The sequence below is a fragment of the Gymnoscopelus braueri genome, assembly GCF_963280865.1.
Source record: "Gymnoscopelus braueri genome assembly, chromosome: 6".
NCBI classification, from domain to species: Eukaryota; Metazoa; Chordata; class Actinopteri; order Myctophiformes; family Myctophidae; genus Gymnoscopelus; species Gymnoscopelus braueri.
The window spans coordinates 35,499,405-35,521,964 of NC_137607.1; the positions used below are offsets into that span (position 1 = coordinate 35,499,405).

General features: G+C 40.9%; 1 protein-coding gene across 2 annotated transcripts; it reads right to left on the bottom strand.

Annotated features, from left to right (window-relative positions):
- Nucleotides 1–245: 245 nt before the first annotated feature.
- On the bottom strand, nucleotides 246–21,923 carry exoc1 (exocyst complex component 1). 2 transcript variants are annotated; one of them, XM_080429761.1, is made up of 20 exons: nucleotides 21,871–21,923; nucleotides 21,227–21,358; nucleotides 20,219–20,349; nucleotides 18,378–18,537; nucleotides 16,158–16,345; nucleotides 15,562–15,702; nucleotides 15,132–15,218; nucleotides 13,574–13,706; nucleotides 13,074–13,183; nucleotides 9,729–9,878; nucleotides 9,030–9,138; nucleotides 8,021–8,065; nucleotides 6,528–6,703; nucleotides 6,036–6,149; nucleotides 5,601–5,680; nucleotides 4,751–4,979; nucleotides 4,021–4,204; nucleotides 2,684–2,883; nucleotides 2,211–2,405; nucleotides 246–1,123 (listed from the first exon to the last, which is right to left on the bottom strand). In XM_080429761.1, exons 2-20 carry the CDS (start codon nucleotides 21,348–21,350, stop codon nucleotides 971–973), a joined length of 2,709 nt encoding a protein of 902 aa, XP_080285887.1. In that variant the 5' UTR covers nucleotides 21,351–21,358; nucleotides 21,871–21,923; the 3' UTR covers nucleotides 246–970. The 2 variants fall into 2 exon arrangements, with proteins under 2 accessions (XP_080285887.1, XP_080285888.1); XM_080429762.1 differs by lacking the exon at nucleotides 8,021–8,065.
- Nucleotides 21,924–22,560: the final 637 nt, after the last annotated feature.

The following is a 22,560-nucleotide window of genomic DNA, read 5'->3' on the forward strand; positions in this document are numbered from 1 at the left end:
CTGCAAGGATTACCAATGAAGCGTGAGTCGACAGCGACCTCTGGGTTCACGTAATTCTATAAGTCACTAATTCCACTGTAACACTGGCTTTCACTCCCGTCACCCTGCCGTCACCATGGAAATGTCAAACATCCTGGAGCTTGGGGGTAGCCTGTTTTGTGACCCTGCATCCTCCGTGTGGGCAGGGTTATATTAGGTCAATAATCCAGTTCAATAAAAAAAAAAAAAAAAAGAACACTAATAAATGGGTTGACAACTGAACAAATTTAATATTTACATTTGGCATAAACTTACAGAAAAATGATATCAGGAGAAATGCACATTGAACAAGTGCTGAATCATTGGAGAAAAAAAACAAGTAGGCTTAAATGATGTACAGATCAGGTGGCATGGAAGCTCAGCTGAATTTCAGAGCATAGTTTTTATTAATGGCAAGAATCGCTATTTCCTCCCTGCTGGCTGCAGAATAATTACCAAGCCATTGATTACAATGGGGATTTGACCAGACTTTACACTTGATTTTTTATTACAGTAGTAATCATTGTCATAAATACTTTATGCTTTCAGTCGCTAGTTTAAAGTCTTCTTTCAAATACCATGATATGCGTTTTTTGTAGATTATGGTCCCATTAATTTTCAAATTCATTAATAAGTAGGGTATGACCTCGCTGCCCTTCCAGCCAATAGCATTCGTTTCCGGTTGCTTTTTCAGACCGGAAATTCCAAGACAGTGGATTTGAATTAGCAGAAAAGGTGGATTTGAATTGGCAGAAAAGGTGGCTTCAAAACAGGTCTGTAGAAACCAATGGCTGACTTCACTTTCCCTTCGTCCATATTTTTTTTACAGTCTATGGTACACCCCGCCCCACCTAACTGCCAATGAGCTGAAAGCGATGCAGAAATGTTTGTGAGTAGTGTATCTTCAAGTAGAGGCAAACAGTAACAAAGTGCTATGGTACAAGCAGCCAGCCTAATGAGACTGGGCTATGCTGGAGAAATACTCCAGCATGTCTTGAATGGTGAAGTCCATAGTGATTTCAAATCCAGGATAACAACGGCCAATCAAGTCTTCAAAGTGCTTGTACTGACGAATGAACTCATCCTGCATGGAATGCCACACCACCTGGTGCAGTTAAAAAACAAATACAAGTTCTCAATTAGTTTTCTTAAAAAAAATATATCAACCCTTTTCAACCTGGTGTCCATACAGTATTTTTGGTAATCATAGGTGCAATTTCCCCACCCAATTTTTTTTAAATGACATACAGTAGGGCTATAAAGTAGGGCTTAATGGTAAAAAAAATATGCTCATCAGGGGGTTCGGGATCCCTAGGGGGTCTTCAGAGTTACTACAGGGGGCAGCCAAATGTAATTTATTTTATTTAAATGTCTGAAAATACACTTTAACATGAATCCAATATATAATTTGCAAAGATAATGTGCAAACAAAGAAAACACATTTAATTTGATGATAGTGCTGTCAGACAAATATATGGAGCCATCAAAGTTGCAGCATCACTTGGAAGGTACCCCTAAAACAGTGGAACACTTCCAAGCTAGTCTCAAATCTCTCAACGGTCAACAGACATCGATGAGACAATTACCGTAGCTAAATATGGTGAGCTAGCTTTGAAAGCCTCTTTATCAAGTTGCATAAACTTCAAACTTCATTTTTAACATGTTAGATTAATCAAAAACACCCATCCTTGGTTCTGGTGACTCATCCTGCCCTCCTAATGCGTGAGGGGGCCGTGATTTTTCAATTACTTTTTTCATTTATTTTTTTTGGAAAATGAAAAAAATAAAATACAATAAAAAGTTTAAATAAAATAAATGAAAAAAGTAATAGGAAAAACACGGCCCCCTCACGCATTAGGAGGGCAGGATGAGTCACCAGAACAGAGGACGGGTGTTTTTGATGAATCTAACATGGTTAAAATGGAGTTTGAAGTTACAATGGGTTTGTATAGGAAGGGGGTGTGTCTGATAAAATGAATATCAAATATCTAAATAATGAATCAAGCAACTTAAGAACTGTCTGGGGGGTTCACAAAGGCCTGAGTAGATGATAAAATGACAAAAAGTTTTTTTGAAAGTGAAATATCCCTTTAATATGCAACAAAATGTTATATTACATAGCTTAATTTCTCTCTCAGCTAAGGGGTTCTTGGCCTGAAAAACATTGAAGACCACTTGTCTATGTGTTTTACCTGCAGAAGACTCTCCTCCTCGCACAGATGTTTGTCCACCTTCTTGTAGAGGTTGTCCAGTCCCTTCTTCACCTCCTTGCCGGGGTACTCCTTGATAACCTTCCGCAGCTCCTGTTTGCTGAAGGCCAACTGGTAGCTCACCTCCTCCTCACGGATCCCCTGTGCCACGCGTGCCTCCACCCCTTCAAAGAAGTGCTGTGAACAGGTAACAATCAAGTAGCATTGAATACAGTGTTCCTAACTCTCATATTCTCAAATTAAATGGTTCGCAAACTTTTAAGCGAGTCAAGACGCATTGTGAGCTTGTGGATAGGCTATTTTGGTCAAAGATATTTGGTGTGGAGGGGAAAAAAGAGCTGACCAAGTACAGTTCTACAGCTCTTTGACAATCTCAGTCAACTAAGAATGTGTTTACTAAGTATAGAGGATTTAAATGGATAATGTTGTGTACTACACATTCCATTTATTCTTACATTGAGTTTTTCCAGGGGCTGGCCCAGGGAGTTGATGACGTAGGACTGGAGATGGTCTGTGTACTTGTGCTTGGCTTCACGCTTCTCGCTTTCCAGGCAAGAGATCTTCAGACGGGACAGAGTAGAGAAGATGTGGTGGAAGTTCTCCATCATGACCACGTCCCGTGGCGTCTTCTGGCTTTCATTCGCCACCTTCTCCACTGGAGACACAAAGCAGACCCCATTAGAGTGCTGGTCTTAAAATGTACTAAAATGTTCTATAATTAAATGTGGTGTAAGTATTTCTTTTTTTGTTAAATCAAAGTATTTTGTTAAAAGGTCAAAGCTTTATGTTCTGATAGTAGTCATTGCTATAGAGTGTTTGTTCAATAACAGGGGTCTCTCACAGTCTCTCCAGCTCTTCAGCCAATCAGGAGAGAGTACCCATTTATCAACTTAAAAGTATAGTAGTCCAGTTCCAATTTTGTCATCATTTGTGTCATCATTTGTGTCATCATGATTTGTGTGCATGGGGATCTCATCTTAAACAAGCTCAGTGCTTAATGAGTCTCCCAGTTTAGCAGACCTTGCATTGTGAATTTGTACTTCCATGTACTGATGTTCTCATGTCTTACTAAATAAAGTACATCAATCAATCAATCAATCAATCAATCCTATTTCACCCGTTTAGCTTGTATTGTATCCTGTATGCAATCTCTCTCCTAATTGGATCAAATCTGTATCCCAACCTGAAAATGCATTTTCTGTATACTAAAGAGCTGGTGAGACTTGGAGACTCCGGTTACTGAACAAACACTCCATATCAGAATATAGAGCTACTCAACACACATTTTTACTACACCTTTAACACTTGGGGTGCCAGAGGTTTATTAAAATATTATATGTTGAGTGCCAGGATTTTTAACAATTTTTTAACCTTTTTCAAGTAGTCACAAAATATTTTCAGTGATCACCGTCCTCACGGTGATCCCCTCATTACACACATACAGGTCTCGTACAATCGGGGGATTTTTTTTTAAAACATTCGGTAATCCGTTCCATAGTTGCAGCCAGTTGAAAATAGTTAAATTAACATTGTGAAAAAAAAAAGTACACAGGAGCCGAGATACAGGTTTTTGAAGTCATAAGTTAACCAGGAAGTAGATTGGAGTCTAAATCTTTTTATTTTATTTTTTAAACCGTACATATTCGGTTTTGGCACCCGACGTCAGTTTTTGAAAAACCCGTATATATACGGTTTTGGCACCCAATGTGTTAAATGACTGGGTTAAATTAAATCCACAGGGGTTCAAAGTGGGGGCCACCAGGGGCGCAATTGGAAAGGAGAGTGAAATCACCGTTGACAAAGACAGCCTTGATGAGCTTGACGTAGGCCTTGTCCAGATCTCCCCGGCGCTCCGCGTTTCGGAAGATGGTTTCGGCTAGCTCAGCGAACTCCTCGAACCCTGTGACAAACGGTAGGATTCCCACCTTGCTCTTCTTAGAAATCTTCACCTCCTCCATTTGCCTGATCTGGCCCATCTGAAAAGATTTTGTGCCAGGGGACCCCCCCACACAAGATTTGTGTAGTTAAAACGTTTAAAAAATATTCCAAACTTTACACACAAAAAATGTCTAGATGAGCACAATAGACCACAATGGAAACAAGCTCCCATATTTTCAAATATCCAATGTATATAGTACGCTATATAAATATATATATCTGAGATATTGTTATTAACAGGGTTAAAGAGGCAAAACTGAATTTGATTCTATATTAAGAAATTTTGTTGGGGACCCCCTGGAACCCCCTCAAGCATAAAAATAATTAGCTGATGTACAAGCTCACAACGCATCGCTGAGCTTATAGATCAGCTTTTTTTATATCAATTTCGCAAGAAATTTAGTATTTTACTTTGGTACTGTACAGTAAGCATATTTTCATGCCTTATTACTTTTGCACTTTCACTCAAGTCAAATTTAAATACAGGCCTTTTACTTGTAACAAGAGTATTTTATATTGTAGTATTGCTACTTTTACTTAAGTAAAAACATCGGAGTACTTCCTCTACCACTTCCCCCACTCACAATGCACTTGTCGAAGTTCCTCTTGACGGTGACCAGGACGTTTCCCAGCGTGGTGCTGAGGTACGAGGCGGGGTCCACGTTCTCAGCCGTCCACACGTGGTGACTCATCTTCACCAGCATGTACAGCGAGTGGAAGCTGTCGATCTTGTCGCCCAGCGCGATGAGGCTGTTGAGCTCTGTCTCGATGCTCTGGAAGATCTTGTTCATCATCAGACGCACCAAGTCCTTCCTGGAAGACACCAACCACAGAGGAGGGGGGGAGGGAAGGTGCGAGAGCAATGACGGATAGTGACAGTGGTTCCCAACCTTTTTTCCTTGGACCCCCCCCCCCTTCATCTGACACAAGCTGAGACCCCCACACAGACACACAAACACGCGTATGTTTGAATATTAAAACCGCAAACACAAACATATGAACAAAGTGTCCTGTGCGTGGTAGTGTGTTTAGATATTGAGGATTGTGTATTGAGTATGAGGTGTGCTACGTCTGATTGCGCGTGTGTGTGTGTTTGTGTAGTAGCAGTAGTGTGAATGGTAGTGCTGTGAGAACAGGGACTACCAGGGGTGCAATGCTCACAGGACGGCCTTGCACGCCGTGCACGAACCTATTTGACCAGGAGCATGCGCAGGCACACGCATAGATTTAAAACTACTTTAAATTCACACCTCAAAAAGTTCTCAAAGGCTCCCGACTCACACCTGGCGAATTATCATAGGAATGAGTCTAGATGCATATCAATTGTCCATTGTGTGACCTGTAATGTGGGTGTTAAGCGACGTGCACGTCACGTCATTAAAATACAGTGCAACCACGTTCCAATTCAGCATTGCAGCACTGGGGACTACTCACTCTGAGGACACAGAGTGCCTGTGTTCTGACTGAGGAATAATTCTGGACTGCACCACTCCATCCGGTTCCTCCATCTCAGGCTGTCAGGAGACAGAAAGCCAATGCAAACATCAGCAGTTAATACGACATATGACACTGTGACATAACGCTCCTTATTTCTTTCTTTCTTTCTTTCTTTACAATTTCAGAAACTGACATAAATTATTATAGCAGAAGATCATTTTTGATACATTAACCTAGGTACAATATTTATTTTGACATTTTCCCATGAACCACCTGGCTGTAATTGTGCCATGCACCACTGGCTAAGTAATATACAGCATGTGAGCAGATATGTACCCGAGCGATGGGTGGTGTAATGGTGGCCATTGGTGGGTGAGGCAGATATGTACCTGAGCGAGGGGTGGTGTAATGGTGGGTGAAGCAGATATGTACCTGAGCGAGGGGTGGTGTAATGGTGGGGTGCTGCTGGAGCTTGAAGAACTTGCTGATAAAGTCCTGTTCTGCCAGACACAGAGGTTCCAGCTCACTGAGGACCTGCTCGAATATCTGCAGAGAAGCACACACCAGGTTTCATTTAACTGACCAGCATCTTTATGGACAGTGTGTTGATATTTGATAGGGAGGGATTGGGCATGTCTTCAACAAGCTTGCTTAACTACATTACACTCAGACAGAGAAGCAGTTAACACTAACCAATGGCAATTAAGACAGATTGAATTTCCCGATCCAGTGCAGAAGTAGAAAAAAGGTCATAAGTCAAATATTTCTGTGGTGTATTGGCAATGTGCACTATACATTTGGCGCTGATCAGTCCAGCTGTTTGCGATTTGCTTTTCTATCTCCGGACACACACACAGACCCTCTTTTCTAGGCAGCTAGACTCCTGCAGCCATGTCGTAAAACAGGTCCCTCCGACTAGCTCACCTTGTCAAACTTGGTGCGGTCGGCTACGTCGAGGTCGGATGCCGACATGTTGCCCATGTCGAGCAGCGAGGAGGACTGGGAACGTCTGCTGCTGGAGCCCTGCACCGCAAGCTTGTTCAGACTGGACGTGGAGCCTGTCAGCTTCCCAGAGCTGCCATGTAGGCCGCCGTGCAGGCCTGGGCCACCACAAGGATTAAACATGGCCATTAGAAGTGTCTTGTTGTGCAGTGATTCTCAACCTTTTTCCATTTGACCGACCCCCAGTTTGATTTTGCACAAGGCCTCGGACACCCATTTGATACCATTTCGTTCATCTCTGGAACCCCAATCTATTATTGTTAAATCCTCAGTGTTTATTTCACTGTGAGAGTGTACAAATGGAACCAAATTGGTTCCATTCGTACACTCTCAAGAGTTACAGACCCGTAAGAGTCCAATTGGACCCATGGTGGTCCCTGGACCAGACTTTGAGAAACAGTGTTGTTGTGGAAACTGTTTTAGGGATCTCAGTCCAGCCACAATGTAGGCCCAATGAGAGAGAGTTAACCCCATGAACCCCTAGCATACCTTTTCTGGGCACATCATAATAGGCAAAGATTTGTTGTAGGGGGAAAAGGGAGGGGACCAAGACCCCTGGGGGACCTCGGTCAAGTATACAGGGTTTATGTGGTTAAGTGCATTCAAAACACAGACACCGCATTCTCAAAGGTGAAGCTGAGATTAAGAGTGTTAGCCATTGTAGTGGGGCTTCATTCAGCTGCACTGGCACATGGCAGAGTACAAGGGTGAAAGATACTTTTATAGCAGCGATTCTCAACCTTTTTCATTTTAAGGACCCCCAGTTTGATATGCATTTAGGCCACTGAACCCCATTCTGATACAATTTTAATCTAACTTTGAAAGTGTACATACCCTTACAGGTCCATTTGTACACTATTAAGTAGTCTCTCGTAGTCAGACTTTCAGAGATCTCCGCCTACTGATAAGTCTGGTGACGTTCCAATTCTGTGTGGGCTATAGGTGTATGGTTAACAATTCAGAAAACAAATAAAAATCATGCATTGCAGAACCAATATGAAAAACGGAGGACTATCCTTCCTAATCTGGGCCGGAGGCATTCAGTCGATCTGGTAAAGGCTGTAAAGGTGTGTCCTAAAAAAAAAAAAAACAGTGGGCGTAGCATTGCCACCGGTTTGCCTTCGCCGGCCGTCCAAGCCCATACAATGAATTTATGTATCCAGACAATTGATGGACAGAGATAGGTGGAGATATCCAATTGCCTGGCTATGTGAGACTACTCTCTGAGTTACAGACCTGTAAGGGTCCATTTGGTTCCTAACCATCAATCATTTAGTTGGTAACCCTCCCCCCCTCCCAAGGACCCCTGGGGACCCCAGACCCCACATTGAGAACCACTGCTGTATAGGAAGAAGCCAGGGGTTTCCTGAGTGGAAGGTAATCTGTCTGAGTACTGAGGAGCAGTGAATACTTACTTTCCGTTTCTTGTTTGAGTGCACTCTCTTTCCGCGGAAGCGTGGCTGGTGGCCGGTTAGAAAAAAGGGAATGCGTCAAAGACAGAGAGAGGTTAGGCTTAAAACATGCAGCATGTTTGTGGTGGTGCTGGGGTGACGCTATAGATGTTAGCTGGAACAAGCTAACAACAAACGCAGACATAGGCATGCACAGCACAGCAGTTTAGGTGGCACTGTGGCTCGGTCAGTTCTTTAGAAAACAATTTCTTTTTTTTACTTCGGAAGGATAACAAGCTAACAGTGAATGCAAAAAAAGCAAAGCCCCCCCCCCCCAAAAAACAACTTTACGTCAGTTGTGTTCCTATAATTGCTTGGCCAAGCCGGATGCAGTATGCACCGCAGTGGATTCGCACACCTAGATTCCGCAGTGGTGGACAGGAACTTTACCCCTGTGCCACTTGAGTGCCCAAAATCCAAATCCCAACCAAGAGCCTTGCCTTACCACTGATACCATAAAACTAGTCAGAGGAAGCATTCTGAAAGGGTTAAACATGAAGACGTTCACAAAGTTGGCAGACTCAGATGGGAAAAGATGCCACATAGACAGAGTGACCACAATGATGTGGTGTGTTTTTCAGCAAGGGACAGTAAATAGGTATAAAGTTCATTTTGTACTCCATCACACAGCAACAGCGTTGCTCTGTGTCACTTGCAGAAAACAGCACATCTACAACCTCACGAGCTTGAACAACTGCTCTTGTTGACAAGCGACACTGTCGTGCGATGGAGTATAAAACATCAGTCTTAATGGTGTTCAACTTGTAATATTCTTTCCATGGTCAGAACGATCAAACCTTTTTTTTCCTCGACATAATGATAAGAGGTAGATATTAGCTCATGGACAAACCATGCCGTCAATTATGCATTTAACAACAATAAAAGGCATGATAAAAGTATCAAATGATAAAAACAATAACAACAATATCATTTCACAACATGCATACGTCTTTCTATGACACCTTCTTCTTACCAAACTTGCCCTTCGCCTCCTTGGTTGTACCCGCCATCTTTATCTTGGCGACCTCAAAGAAATCTTTGATTTCCCGTTCATACAATCTTGTCATGTAGTCAACATAGGTCTAAGACACGAGACACAAAGTTAGCTTGGACAGAGAAGTGAGATTGATACCACAAGGCATGTCTATGAACTAATTTAAAAGGAATTCTCTTCAATGTGTCTTATCTGTACACCCCAAAATCAACAGCCATTCTGACCTCTGCCACTGGAGTATCTAGTTTTACTGGATCTAAACAAATATGGTAAAAAAAACATTTTACTCAGATGATGATGAAAGGTGTTGATGTTATCAACACCTTTTTGTCAGTTGACATGATTAATGTCACACATTGACAGTGGTGTTTTCCTTTTAATCAGTAAACATACAGGAGAACCAGAGTAAAATGAGGGTACTGACCTAAAAGCCAAACATTTCCGTTTGGCTTTTAGGCTTTGTAAACAAAAATTGCACAGGGCAGATATGACACATAAATATACAAATAAATGAAGTCCATGGCCAGTACCAATAATACAAATAAATAATGTAGCCTACTATGGCCAAAATAGGCCATATAAAAATAAAAATAAAAAGATGAATTTATACAGATGACACGAAACTATCTCAATTTGCATTTAGGCAATTACTGTATGTAAGAATTGTGACAGGCATACCCTGGACAGGCCTTCGTACTTCTCCCGGTGGGTGTTCTTGAGCCATTCCATGAGCTTGGCGTAGCGCAGCAGGTCTCTGTGGAGGGGGCTGTGTTTGGGTAGGGTGAGTTCGGTCGTGTGCTGAGACAGGGTGGAGCTCTGGTCATGGCCCTGGACAAAACAATGGACAAGATTAGAGCCAAGCCGATATAATGGCTCGGCCCGATATAGCTATAATTTTACTTGACCAAAAATGTCATTACTAAATACATTTTTGGAAAACTTTTTCAAATGGCTCAGAATTTATTTTCCAATTTTTTACAAAATGTGGGTCAAGACATCGTTAATTGGTGGTGGTAGTCTCTCCGAAATTGGGGTCTGACCCAAAAATCCGCCATCGGTTGGGCTCTAGAGTCTAGACACAATACAGTCAATACTCAGTGACAGTGACTCACAAACACACATACCCAATCCTTACGTACACTCTTTGTGTATACTTTGTGTACACAGTACATACACTAAAAACACTGGCAGTCGAAGGTGGACAGGAATTATATTAAGATTAAATAATAATTACGAATAACAACAACAAGCCATACGTTAGTAAGGATCTAGGTCATGGTGATCATATTAACAGCTTAAACAAGCCCATGTTTCTGACAAATACCATGTTGATTTGCTCTCCATTTCCTTTTTTGTGACACTGCACTCACTCTCTACCGGTGGCACCTAGGCCCAGGCATGCAAGCAGAGCAGACAGGCAGAAGATTTCATGACAAGTATGAACCCCTTCGCACAGCTAAGACACATTAACACCCCAGTGCAGAAAGCAGAGAGCAACGCGCCAGGGCCTTGGATGGAGGAGAGAGACGGTCCGCATCTCCTTGGCTTTGGGATCGGATGAAGAGGAAGATGTTATGAGCGTATCCCATGCACATAATCAATGGCATACGGCTGGGAGTGCTTGAGTTAATGGCATGTCAGTTTCAGGGAGAGGGGCGCAGGATGAGCTTGTGAGAGGCCAAACATAGTAGTGGGGAGGGTGGGGTGGCATTGCTGTGAGGGTACTCACGGGAAGTGACAGACAGGAGGACCTATAGAACTGAGGGATGGTCATTTTGAAGTGACTGAAGTGGTTGAACTGACACAGAGACAGAGAGCAGAGTGGGGTGATTCAAAGTGAGCCACACACAGGAAGTAGACGGCACAGGAAAAGCACAGCAAGACGGTTCACAGCGAACCAGCAAGTCAACGAGGAGAGAGAGAGGGAGAGAGAGAGGGGGGGGGCTTGCAAAAACAGGAAACACCGGGGCACTCCCGTGGTGCGGCAGACTAATCTGCGAACTGTGTCCTCACAACTTCACGAGTTTGACTCCGGCTCTCATTCTGCTGAAACGGCACTGCCTCTCTCTCGTGTAATTCTTCAGTCAGTCTTACTGAGTTAAGCTCCTACTGGCTAACCTTACAAATAAATGTACAAATTATTTCTGTGGCTCCCAAGTCTCCAACAGATAACACAAGATTTCACATGAAAATACATTGCAAAAGTTAAATGTTTAATCCCAGTGCTTTACAGGGATAATTATGTTCACAGATGCATACAGATTGTTCTTACACTGGGGACAAATAATCTTTTTGAGAAGGCGTTGCTTCTTACAAGCCGATGCATGGAAAACCTGAAGAGAACACCACAACTGCAGACTGCTCTTACAGTATATGTTTTTTTTTCAATGACTCATAAATAAAGTGAGTGCAATAGACTTCAAGGAAGATGTCATTTTGAATTTTTGACAATAGGTGTGGTGCTCCACCTCAGCAATTCATCCCCCAGGGGTCGAGTGCAGTGGTTCTCAAACCTTCTGGGTTCCTTGAGGGAGTTGCAAATGGACCCTCACCCTTACAGGTTTGTAACTCTGAGAGTTACCTTACGGGTCCATTTGGTTCCATTTGTATAATACTGTACGGACACTGACTCTATCACTCTTGTTTTCTATTCCTCAGTAATACTGTATGGTAATACTGTTGGCACTGTCACCTCACGTTACCTGTGTATTCTGCGATGTCGTAAATGAGAACAAAACATCAAACTCACTCTCTTATGTTAAACACTCTATACTAGGCCCCCTGCTTTTTCACTCTACACTAAACGTCTTCGCCAAAAATAGCCTATCTACAAGCGAATTGGATACTGGATATTTTTGCGGAATGTTTGCCCACAGAATAGAGATGCTAGGGTTCAAGTGGTATACCTTGTTTTCTGAATTTAGTAGCTGCGTGCTCACAGCTTCAGTGAAAAAAAAGCATTGGAAATCTGTCGAGGGAACCCATTGCTAAAAGACATCTGAGTTTTAGGACGACAAACTATGGCAAACTATCATGGCGTCATCTGTATTGGGTGTATGGCTATTGGCTATTGTTACTGATTGTTACTGTTACTGACAATCACACAAACTGTAACCTTCCAACATTAACTCTCTGGCTGCCAAGAACGAGTTATCACGAGTATTTTTCTGAATGCCCTGGCTGCCAAGAACATGTTTTCTTTTTTGAAAAACAAATTCAGAACCCAAGATATCGTGATCCGAAGATTTGCTGCTCCATTCACTTCTTGTTTAACTTATTACTTAAAAGGCTGTATCTCGGCTCCTATGTACTTTATTTTTTACTATGTATTTTTGGCCCAGACATGCTATTTTCAAAGGCAGACAATTAATGTCAATGAGGTCGCGATGACCTCGTTGACATTTGTGAAACCACAGTATAACCCTCAGTGATTAGCAATCATCAGGGGATCAATCATAATGGAGATAAATATTCTGTGACTACTTGAAAAAGGTAAGAAAATCGAAGAATTGCTGGCAGTGGGCAAACGCGGCCAGAAATAAGTCTGTCAGTGAGAGAGTTTAGGCAATAACATATTGTCACTGTCAGGTAGAAATCTTATATCTCCATATTATGTTTTTTTGTGTAAATTAAGGCTCTACTTTGTTCTAGAAAAAAAACTAGCTGATCTATAAGCTCACATTGGCTATTTTCGCTATTTCCAAAACGGTTAGAAAGTGAAAATTAAACCTGAGTTTTAGGACGACAAGACTTGTGTCTGTGGGTTTACAAAGTATTGAACCAATGAAAAGTATTACAAAGAGCTTGTGACTAAATAGTAACTACATCTTTGGAAAACGGGTTGTATTTTCCATTTTCTGAAAAGTAACAGTTGTAGTAACAATGTTTCCAAACAACAGCGACGATACAATTAGAGTCAAACCAGGGAACAAGTGCTACATTTAAAAAGGATCATAGTAAAGTGAGCTTGTGTTAACGTGGTGGTGGTGTGCGTGTGTGTCTGTGTGTGTGTGTGTGTTTTACCTGGTGAACAAACACATTGTTGAGGTGGTTTGTGAGTCTTCTGGCGAACGTGTCTCTGAGCTCGCTGAACAGATGCTGCTGTTGTTTCACAGCCATGAGCTTGTCATGGCCTTGGGGGGAGGAGAAAGCAGTGTCTGGGTCATATATGACTTCAAAACAATATCAGCATTTATTTCAACCTTTTGCCTTGATTACGATCAATGAATGTTTAAAAAGGAAAACAACGTTGAAAATAGACATCTTCCAAGCTAACAGCTATTTTCACAATTTCTTTGTATCGCTATTTTTGCATGCCACCGTTGTATGACGAAGTATAATACTGGGCTTAAGTGGTTAATCAGACAAATGGGTTTAGTCGATTATGAAAGATCTATTTCAATTATATTTTTGTATTTTTTATTACTGCCCTCCAGGTTGAGAAGGAACAACCTATTTATTTATCTGACAACACAACAACAAGAAAGATGGTGCCTATTAGAGCTTGCAGCGTGTAAACCCACCTGGCCGCAGAGCCACGTTCATGCACTGCAGCAGAGCTTCGGAGGCGTTGATGCAGGCCTCGATGCCTTTAGGAGAGGACAGGTCTCCCTCCTGTAACGCCCGGATGTGTCCCTTGGAAAGGTCCATGTAGTTCTGCACGAGGAAAGGAAGAACACACAAATAACACAATTCAAGTCCATCTCCAAGTGAACACTTTCTTGCTCCTTTTGTCCACTAGATGGCGTATTGAGACAAGGTGAATCCCCAGCCCGAGTACAATTGCGTTCAAATGTTGACAGAAGTCTTGGTCTTTCCTTTGAGTGAACTGACGAGGATGCAGTGGTGAATGTCTTCCTTAAAGTGGTGCAAAAGATAATCAAACTCAATTAGTTCGATTAGTAATCGATCCCTATGTTGGGCATGTCATTATAAGCTAAAGTAGAGGAGCCGGATTGATAAAAGATGTGAGGGGACATTAATGGTGGGCGTGGCCAGACGATGACGTCACAAAGTTCACTGTCAAGTCCATGGTTATATCGTGGTTATATTACACTCTTCGTTTTGGTGTTGAATTAACTAAGTACTTTAGTGTGTTGTTAATTGATAATTATAAGGTTCTTTGATGAAGACCAAGAATGCCTAGATTGTAAATGTAAATGAAATTGTCTGACTGTCTATTTAAGGGAAAATCAAGTTTACTAGTTAGAAGAACTCCATGAAACATTGCATTTGTTTATAAAATGGAGCTTGATAGAGAAGCTACTTCAGTAGTACGGAATTAATTAAGATTTTGCAACTGTAGGAGTGCAGAGTTATACAGATACATTGATTTATTTGCTCTTAAACGTCGTCACTTTGCAATGGTCCGTGTAAAATAGCCTAAACATGGGCGAGATCGCTGGTTAACTTGGTGTCCACCAAACATATTTCTATGATTTTAAACCCAAAACCTTTTCACATTCTTACTGTCAAATGCCAAGACTGTTCTTTAAATCCCCAAACACACCGCAATGAGACTAATAAGTCTGCATTGGAAAAATCACTTGCTTTGGCTCATTCATTTTCGACTACTCTTCTCTGTTCATGTGTAGCAGCTACAGGTGACGGAGTCGAGGCAAGTGGTCTCTATGCAAAGCGGGTAGTCATCATCTATACACACCAATCAGCAGTTGATTTCAGTGTAAAAGGGCCATTCACGCAGTCAGGGCAGCAGAGAGACAGTGCGGAGCAGTCGTTACACAAATTGTGTAGGTACAGCCAGACTGAATCGTGGTGGTACATTAAAAAAGTCCAAACATTTGAAAAAGTTCAAAACCTTTCAAAGGCAGTGAAAATAGCAGATCTACAAGCTTAAACCGTGTTGCGATGTTGCTTATATTGCTTATATTTTAACTATTATTGCGTGGTTAATCGATTTGTTGCTATATATTTTTATATATATATATATATATATATATATATATATATATATATATATATATATTTAATTGCTTCTCAATTATTGGAAAAAATACAGTAATCAATAGGATAATAATAATAAGAAGAAGATATTCGACGGTCACAGTACTAGTTCCTTACCACCAGGAACTGGATCTCGTCCAGCAGCTTGCCGTTGTTGGTGTTGGAGATCTGGATGAGGCGGTTGCTCTGTGAGATCTGGTCCATCTGAAATCAGAATCCGAATAATTTTTAATGTCACATCACAGGTTTACAGGTGCAAAGAAGTGGGTGAAATTCTTTTTTGTGCAAACTCCATCGTTTGTGGTTTTCAGGAAAGGAGGGGTGGGGGCAGAGAGAGGGAGAGCAAGGAGGAAAAAACATAGGAAAGAAACATAAAATCACAGATATGTACATTTATACATATAGCATAAAAACCGAACAGGAGTGTACAAGGCGTAAAAGAAGCAGGTACATGAGCTTAGACATAAGGTGCAAAAGTAGCAGGTCTGTACATGAGGTTAGACATAAGGTGCAAAAAGATAGCAGCAGGTGAAGTAAATGAAGGTACCTGCTCCTTGACACTCTGCAGCATCTCCTCGTAGCTGCTCAGCTTGCCCTCGATGGTGTCCACCTCGCCCAGCGCCTCATCCAGGAGCTGCATCAGGATGTTCACCTGCTTCTCTGATGCCATGATGGACTGGATGTTGGCCTGGAGGGAGAGAGAGAGAGAGAGAGGGAGAGAGAGAGAGAGATAGTGTGGCATGTTTATTTTGTTGTTGACTCAAAGACGCCTGAATTGATATGTATTTGGTTGTTTTTGTGCCACGGTCGGATCCCATACAAGATTTGTGTTGTTAAAATGTGTCAAAAATATAAGAAAATGTATTTTCAGTTAATTTCCCATCCATACTTCATGGTTATGTTAATAATAATAATAATAATAATATTTAAGTTCGACACAAATCTCAAAGTGCTACAGACAAAGAAAAACATTTGCATAAAACGTCACAAATCTAAAAAGTACATACAAATATATATAAAGGCATAAAGCCTAAGGGGTACAGCCAGTGTAACTAGTGTAGCTTAAATAAACGCTTTGTTAAATAGGTACGCATTTAGTGCTCTTTTAAAAACTTTCAAAATCTTAAGGAACATTTCACTTACCCCATCTAGCACCTGCAGCTCGCTGGTGAGCTTCTCTGCGAAGGCCTCTGCGTTGGAGATGGCACACTCACACACCTCCATCATGCCCTCGATGTCCTGCTCCTCCCGTGCGTTCAGCTCCTGATAGTCGTCTAGGGCATCCTCGTCGACCCCGGCAACGCTCTGGCTCTCGCCACTCGGCACGGATTCTAACGGGGGAGGGAGGACAGGAAACGAAGTAGGGGTGCAACAGTTAATTGAGATAATAAATTTAATCTGTTATCAAAAATAATCGATTTAATGAAATAATCGATGAAAAAATCGTGCCCTATTTTGGCAAATGTGAAAATAAAATAAAAACATTTAAATGGTGAAAATAGCAGATCACGCTTCTCGATTATTCGATAAATCGAAAATAATGGATAGTTTCAGCCCTACAGTACATGGCCACAGTGTACAGTACCGTACACTCTCTCATTGCTCCTTTCGCTCATATGTAGCTTACACTTTCCCACAAATGAACAGTCACTTAACAGGGATGTGCGATGCCAATCATGCCAATCGATTTTCACAGATCATTTGAATGACTTTATGTATCAACCCGGTTACCAATCTGTTCCCAGAACACAAATACAATGTCCCTGCACATCCCCGTTTTAATGACAAACACTCATCCATGCACTCCATGGAGAGCCAAACTCCAAAGAGCGACAGGACTTTAGGGATTGTCAGTCTATCATGGGGATGGGAGGTTGATGCCGTGAGAATGCATATCATCGCTGCCGGTTGGAAACCTTGTATGACAAAAACGGCTATGGGAAAATATTACCTGTGTTTAATGGAAATAATCTAGTAATTATTCACAAGGTCTTGTTAATACTTTTCACTAGTTAATTTTTAACTTTTTCTGTTTTTCTCATTGTTCTCCCTCTCTCTGCCTGTCCCTTTTCTGAAAACAACTACCGGTAAATGATTGAGCTTGCACAAAAGCTAATGATTTACACCTGTAAACCTGTGATGTGAGAATAAAACTGATCCTGTTATATATATATATATATATATATATATATATATATATATATATATATATATATATATATATATATATATTTATTTATAAAACCCACAGACAGTTTTAAAAAATAGCCGATCTACAAGCTTGCAAAGTGCTGTGAGCTTGTAGATTGGCTACTTTTCCTACCTTTTTGTGGCACTCTCGTATGAAAAAATAGAGCATTAATTTACCAAAAAGGAAGGGGAAAAAAAGTTGTAATATGGAGATTCAAGGTTTCTGCCCAACAGCGACGAAATGTAGTGAAATGAGCAGAGAAAGTGAAGTCCTACCAACCTTCCGCTTTAGGAAGTTCTGGCCGGAGAAAGTTTTAAAGAGAGAAGAGTGAGAATAAGGAAAGAGTTAAGCCACAAGAAAAAAAAAACACAGCACACATCAGGACAGGAGAAGAGACAGCACAATATCGGTCCCTAAACATGCCATTTAAAAAAAATAAAGAAGAAAAAAGGAAGCTCATGGTTGGTGGTAAATAACAGACAGTACTGTTCTGCTCTTTAATAGTTAGTCTTTTGGCAAAAACATTTAAAGTTTTTAAATCAATCCTTCACCTGAAGAACAATGCAGGTCGACTAAATAATGGTTCAGGAGAATAATCGATTATTTTATAAAATAATCAATCCCAATTTTGGGCAGGTCATTATAGGCAAAATGTTTCAAAAATGTAGTGAAAATAGCTGATCTACACTCTCACAGCTTGTAGATCTTCTATTTACACTTGTTGGCAATGTATATAATAAAGCTTAAAGCATTAGTTCACCCAAAAAAGACTATCAATTACACACCCATGAAGCCTTGAATTCATTGAGATTTTTTTGTTTTTGTCGCATTCCTAAGCCAATAATTTGATGACCGGCGGAGTCTCCTACTGAGTCTCCTATTGACCTTTTATTGCCTTAGGAATGCGATAAAAAAAAATCTCCACGAATTCAAGAAAATAAGTAATTTTTTGTATGACCTACTCCTCTAAGTGGTTAATCGATTTGTTGAAATTTAAATTCAAAATTCAAAACACGCTTCTTGGTTATTCGATTAATCAAAAAAGTAATCAACAGAATAATTGCTAATAAAATAACTGATAGATGCAGCCGTAGAAACATAAAGTACAATGATGAGCTTTTCTGGTTGGTTCCACTCGATGGGTGGGCTGAGGACAGAGTTGCGTCTCTTACCTTCCAGCAGCTGAGAACTGACGTTCACAAACTCCACCTTCTTCCTCAGGTAGCGCTGGTTGAGCTTCCAGATGCAGGAGATGAAGGCGTTCTTCTCAGCTGTGCTGCTGGCCACCCAGCGGTAGACCTTCTCAAAATGAAGGTCAAAATCTGGGTTCTCCTGCACCATGGGGGGAAAAAACACACACAGAATATCCCACAATCACAGAGTTCAATCAATGTCTGTTCTTTGTTGTTATGTCTGTTTGTACAAGACAAAGGACCACAATGGAAATATGTTTTGACTATTTTTTATCCTTGACGTTTCATTTCAGTGAATGCATTGTATTGTACTTATACTTCTATTTTTTAACATAACGATCAAAATGTGCATGATTGCCAGCCTAGTTCAATCACTTGGCAGAGCTCATCAAACAATACATCCATGGGATCAAAAGTATGCGACACATGCACAATCATGGATTTCTTCTTCCTTGAGGTGAAAACATGCAATTTAATTTCATTGCCTCTTATTGTAGGCATGGACATGCATGTGGGTTCCCATGAACCATCCAATGTAGCAGTGTGAGTGCCTACCAGGCTACTTTGCAATGCATAACAGGTGTCAATGTGTATGTATAGAACAATAGACTAGGCAGCCGCAGCACCCACCCACTTTGCATAACATATGTTTACCTACATCGTCACATACACAACTCACAGAGCAGTTTGACTGATGCAGTGCTGCAAATGAGTGAGAGATTTGTCCAAAGCAATGTGTCAGGATTAATAGTAGTAATAATAATTGTGGCTGCACTCCGTTGCGGTATTTGTATAATCACAGTTACAGTGAAATCTGGTATCTGTATTTAACCCATCCTAAGTAGGAGCAGTGGGCAGATACGGGTGCAGCGCCTTGGGGAGCAGTTAGGGATTAAGTACCTTGCTCAGGGACCAGGGTTGAGATCTACACACGCAAGTTACTCTGCAAAATCCTCTGTGTTCATTTAACTTTGAGAGTGTGCAAATGGAACCAAACCATTAGTAGGCTCTCCAAGTTACAGACCTGTAAGAGTCTCTTTGGACCCCTGGTGGTCCCCTAACCTGACGTTGAGAGCCATTGCTTTGAAGCGATGAGGAGCTTTATGATTGCTTGTTAAATGTCACGAGAGATAGCTTCTCTTATTCTCAAAAAGTTAGGAGCACCAGCAAAAATCTACGCTCAACGACAAAAAAAAAAACATACAGTACTTAACCCCAGGACTTGAGTCATAGAATAGATACTCCTGGTCAAATATTACTAGTGAAAAGTTGCTTTGTCAAACTTGTACTTGAGTCAGAAGTACAAATTACAAAGCATTTTTTCTTTTCAATATAACTTATAACAAATACATTATGAATTAACCACTTATGCCCTGTTTATTTTGGTTATTTGAAATATAGCAAAAAATAGCAGATATACAGGCTCATAACATGTTGCATTGCAGATCACGATGCGTTGTGAGCTTGTAGATCTGCTTATTTTCACTGTTTCTTGAAAAGTTTTGAACATTTCTGGAAATCTAGTTTTTGGGGTAAAGTATCAATACGACAATGCACTGACATTAAAAAGGAAGTGCACTTTGTCATTTGTACTTTTGAATACTTCAGTATTTAACACAAGTACAAATGTAACAACTTTCACTTGTAGTTGGGGTAGTATAAGACCAGGAAGAATATCTCTATCACTTTGACTCAAGTACTGGGGTTGAGTACTTTGTCCACGCCTCCAATATTTTCAAGTGGGCCGTGATCCAGAAAAGCTTGGGAACGGCTGGTTTAGGAGAGTAATGCTCACTGAGTGAGCGAGACATGGCTCTGACCTTGCTTGCATCTTTGGCATCCACTTGTGTCAGGTCTCGAAGCTCCCAGGCCATCTGTCGCTTGTAGAAATCCCCTTTGTCCGACTTCTTCACCTTAACCACCTTGGCCTGGACAGGCCTCTCTGTTGTGACTTGAATAAAAAGGATGCAATGTTTTATTTTTCAAGAAAAAACATTTTCACTATTTTTGAAATAGGCTTTAAGAAGCTAAATATGGTTTCCCACAGTCCTGACAGCATCAGCAGTCATTCTCCTGAAGCGTGTGGCTTGATCCTTACTCTATCCTTATTCTGTTTGTTTTGCAGTCGGACAGTTAGAGTAGAAGAGCTGTTATTTTGCTTCTGCAGTCTGTCTGCTAACCTAATGGTTTGTGCACGAGCACGCGGACAATGGCTGATTTAGGACTTGGAACTTGCAACAAACAACCTTATATACAATAATAATAACTCTATTGTTATAAAAGTTACTACATAAAGATGTGGTATAACAATTAATAGAAAAGCATGTGGAATCAAATGTTACAGGTGCACACAGAAATGCTTATAATCCTTTTTGTGCAGGCTTCATCCTTGAATGTTTCACTTAGAGGATATTTAGTGAACATTTTATCTGGAGACAGAGAGTACTCCTTTTCGATCAAGAGCTCTTTCATGGTTCAAGGTCTCTTAGAATGGAGAGAAACAATGTATCATTTAAGGCATGTGAAACACAGCTTTGGTGTGTTTCTTAAACGTGAGAGCAGTTTTTCATTCAAAAGTCTCAAGAGGAAAGTTGACAGTGAAAACATAACATTCAAAGAATGGAATTAGAAATATTTGTCATCATACCTGATTTAATCAATTCAAAAGTAGTGTTGCCTACCATTGCTCTAAAAAAAAACCCCCCCCGAAAAAATCTCCTGGATTCTGAAAGTCCAATGTTGGCAGCCCTGCATGTGTGTCATGTGTCAGACCTTCATAACCAGAAGGTCTGAACCATTAGAGCTGTTCGGTGTATTAAGACTCTTACCTGTAGCGCACAAGAAGCAGTTCTTCTTCTTCTTGCCTGCCTTGCAGACGTTAACGATGCTGAGGAGGCGCTCATCGTTGGGTGTGAAGATGTCCCTCTGGAGGGCATGCTTGATGGCTGTCATGGTGGATGCTGTGACAGGAGACACGCCGTCTGACCATTAGAACACAGCCTTGTTTTTTTACCCCGTTTCTCCCCAATTTAGTCTTTATGTCAATTAATTCCTACACACACACACATTGCTTTGTGTTGTCTCGTACATATGAGAAAGTTGGAGAGAAACACCGACCTAAACCTAGGTGTTTTCCCCCCCTAGAATGATAACAAGAGACCGTCGTCGACAAAATGAATACCACTGTGTTTATTCCATCATTGCTGTTGACACACAATGCTTCTAAAACCAAGTCATCAGAAAAAGCAAAAAGCTAAATAATTCTTCACAAAGAACCACTGGTGTCCTTCTGGCGTTTAGCTGCTAGCTATTTGTTAAGTTTAGTTAGCATGGATTGCGACTGTCAACAAAACGCAAATAGAGTTACAGCTACTTTACTACTAAACACCGTACTAAATGTCCTATCTGTCTTTCGTTCATCTTTAGGAAAAGAAAAAGGCACCAAAACAGACAGTATGTATGTATGTATTACCTCAATGCTTCCAAATGTTGACAAGTGACTACTGGATCCGGACTTCCTGTTTCCTACAGCTGGATGTGTCACGTGACAAAACCCGAGCACGGACCGGGGCCCCGCCCCCACCAACCAATGGTTGTTGTTTTCTTCATAGTTTATTGATAGAAACAACAAGTGCACAAAATACATCACTTATTTATGTGATTTTTGCATTATACGGGACAAGCACATAAAGAAGGACACAAACGATAAAAGACAGTATTGGAAATGTGATATATAATAGGCCTGTTATTTTAACAACGTTTTTCTTTAGTTTATAAGATTCATGGATCTAATTAACATCGTAAATTTCAAGAGAAAATGAGCACGAGCAAGCCCAGGAAATGAATAGATTTGGAAAATGTTTGTGAATGACGAATATTGGTCCAGGATGATGACGTTGATAAGCAATACAAGAGCGCCATCTTCTAGATGAATATAGTAAAAGATAATATCCCTCAGCACAGATTGACATAAAGAGAGACTAGAGGTCTGTCCAAAATGTCCTTGAGATATTCAGTAAAAAAGTAGATGGGGAAACATTTCTAGTTTGCTGTCAAACACATACAGCAGTGGACCCCAAATTGATATGCATTAGGCTGTGGGCAGTGGTGTAAAGTAACTAAGTAGCTCAAGTACAATACTTTTTTAAAGATATTTTTACTT

Bases quoted from the DNA above. Each gene is read 5' to 3' on its own strand.
- exoc1 (XM_080429761.1), bottom strand. From the start codon at position 21,350: ATGACAGCCATCAAGCATGCCCTCCAGAGGGACATCTTCACACCCAAC. The intron at 9,879-13,073 runs GTAAAACACACA...TGTTTTGTCCAG, and splicing joins ACAATGTGTTTGTTCACCAG to GGCCATGACCAGAGCTCCAC. The intron at 5,681-6,035 runs GTACATATCTGC...GTCTCCTGACAG, and splicing joins TTACACCACCCCTCGCTCAG to CCTGAGATGGAGGAACCGGA.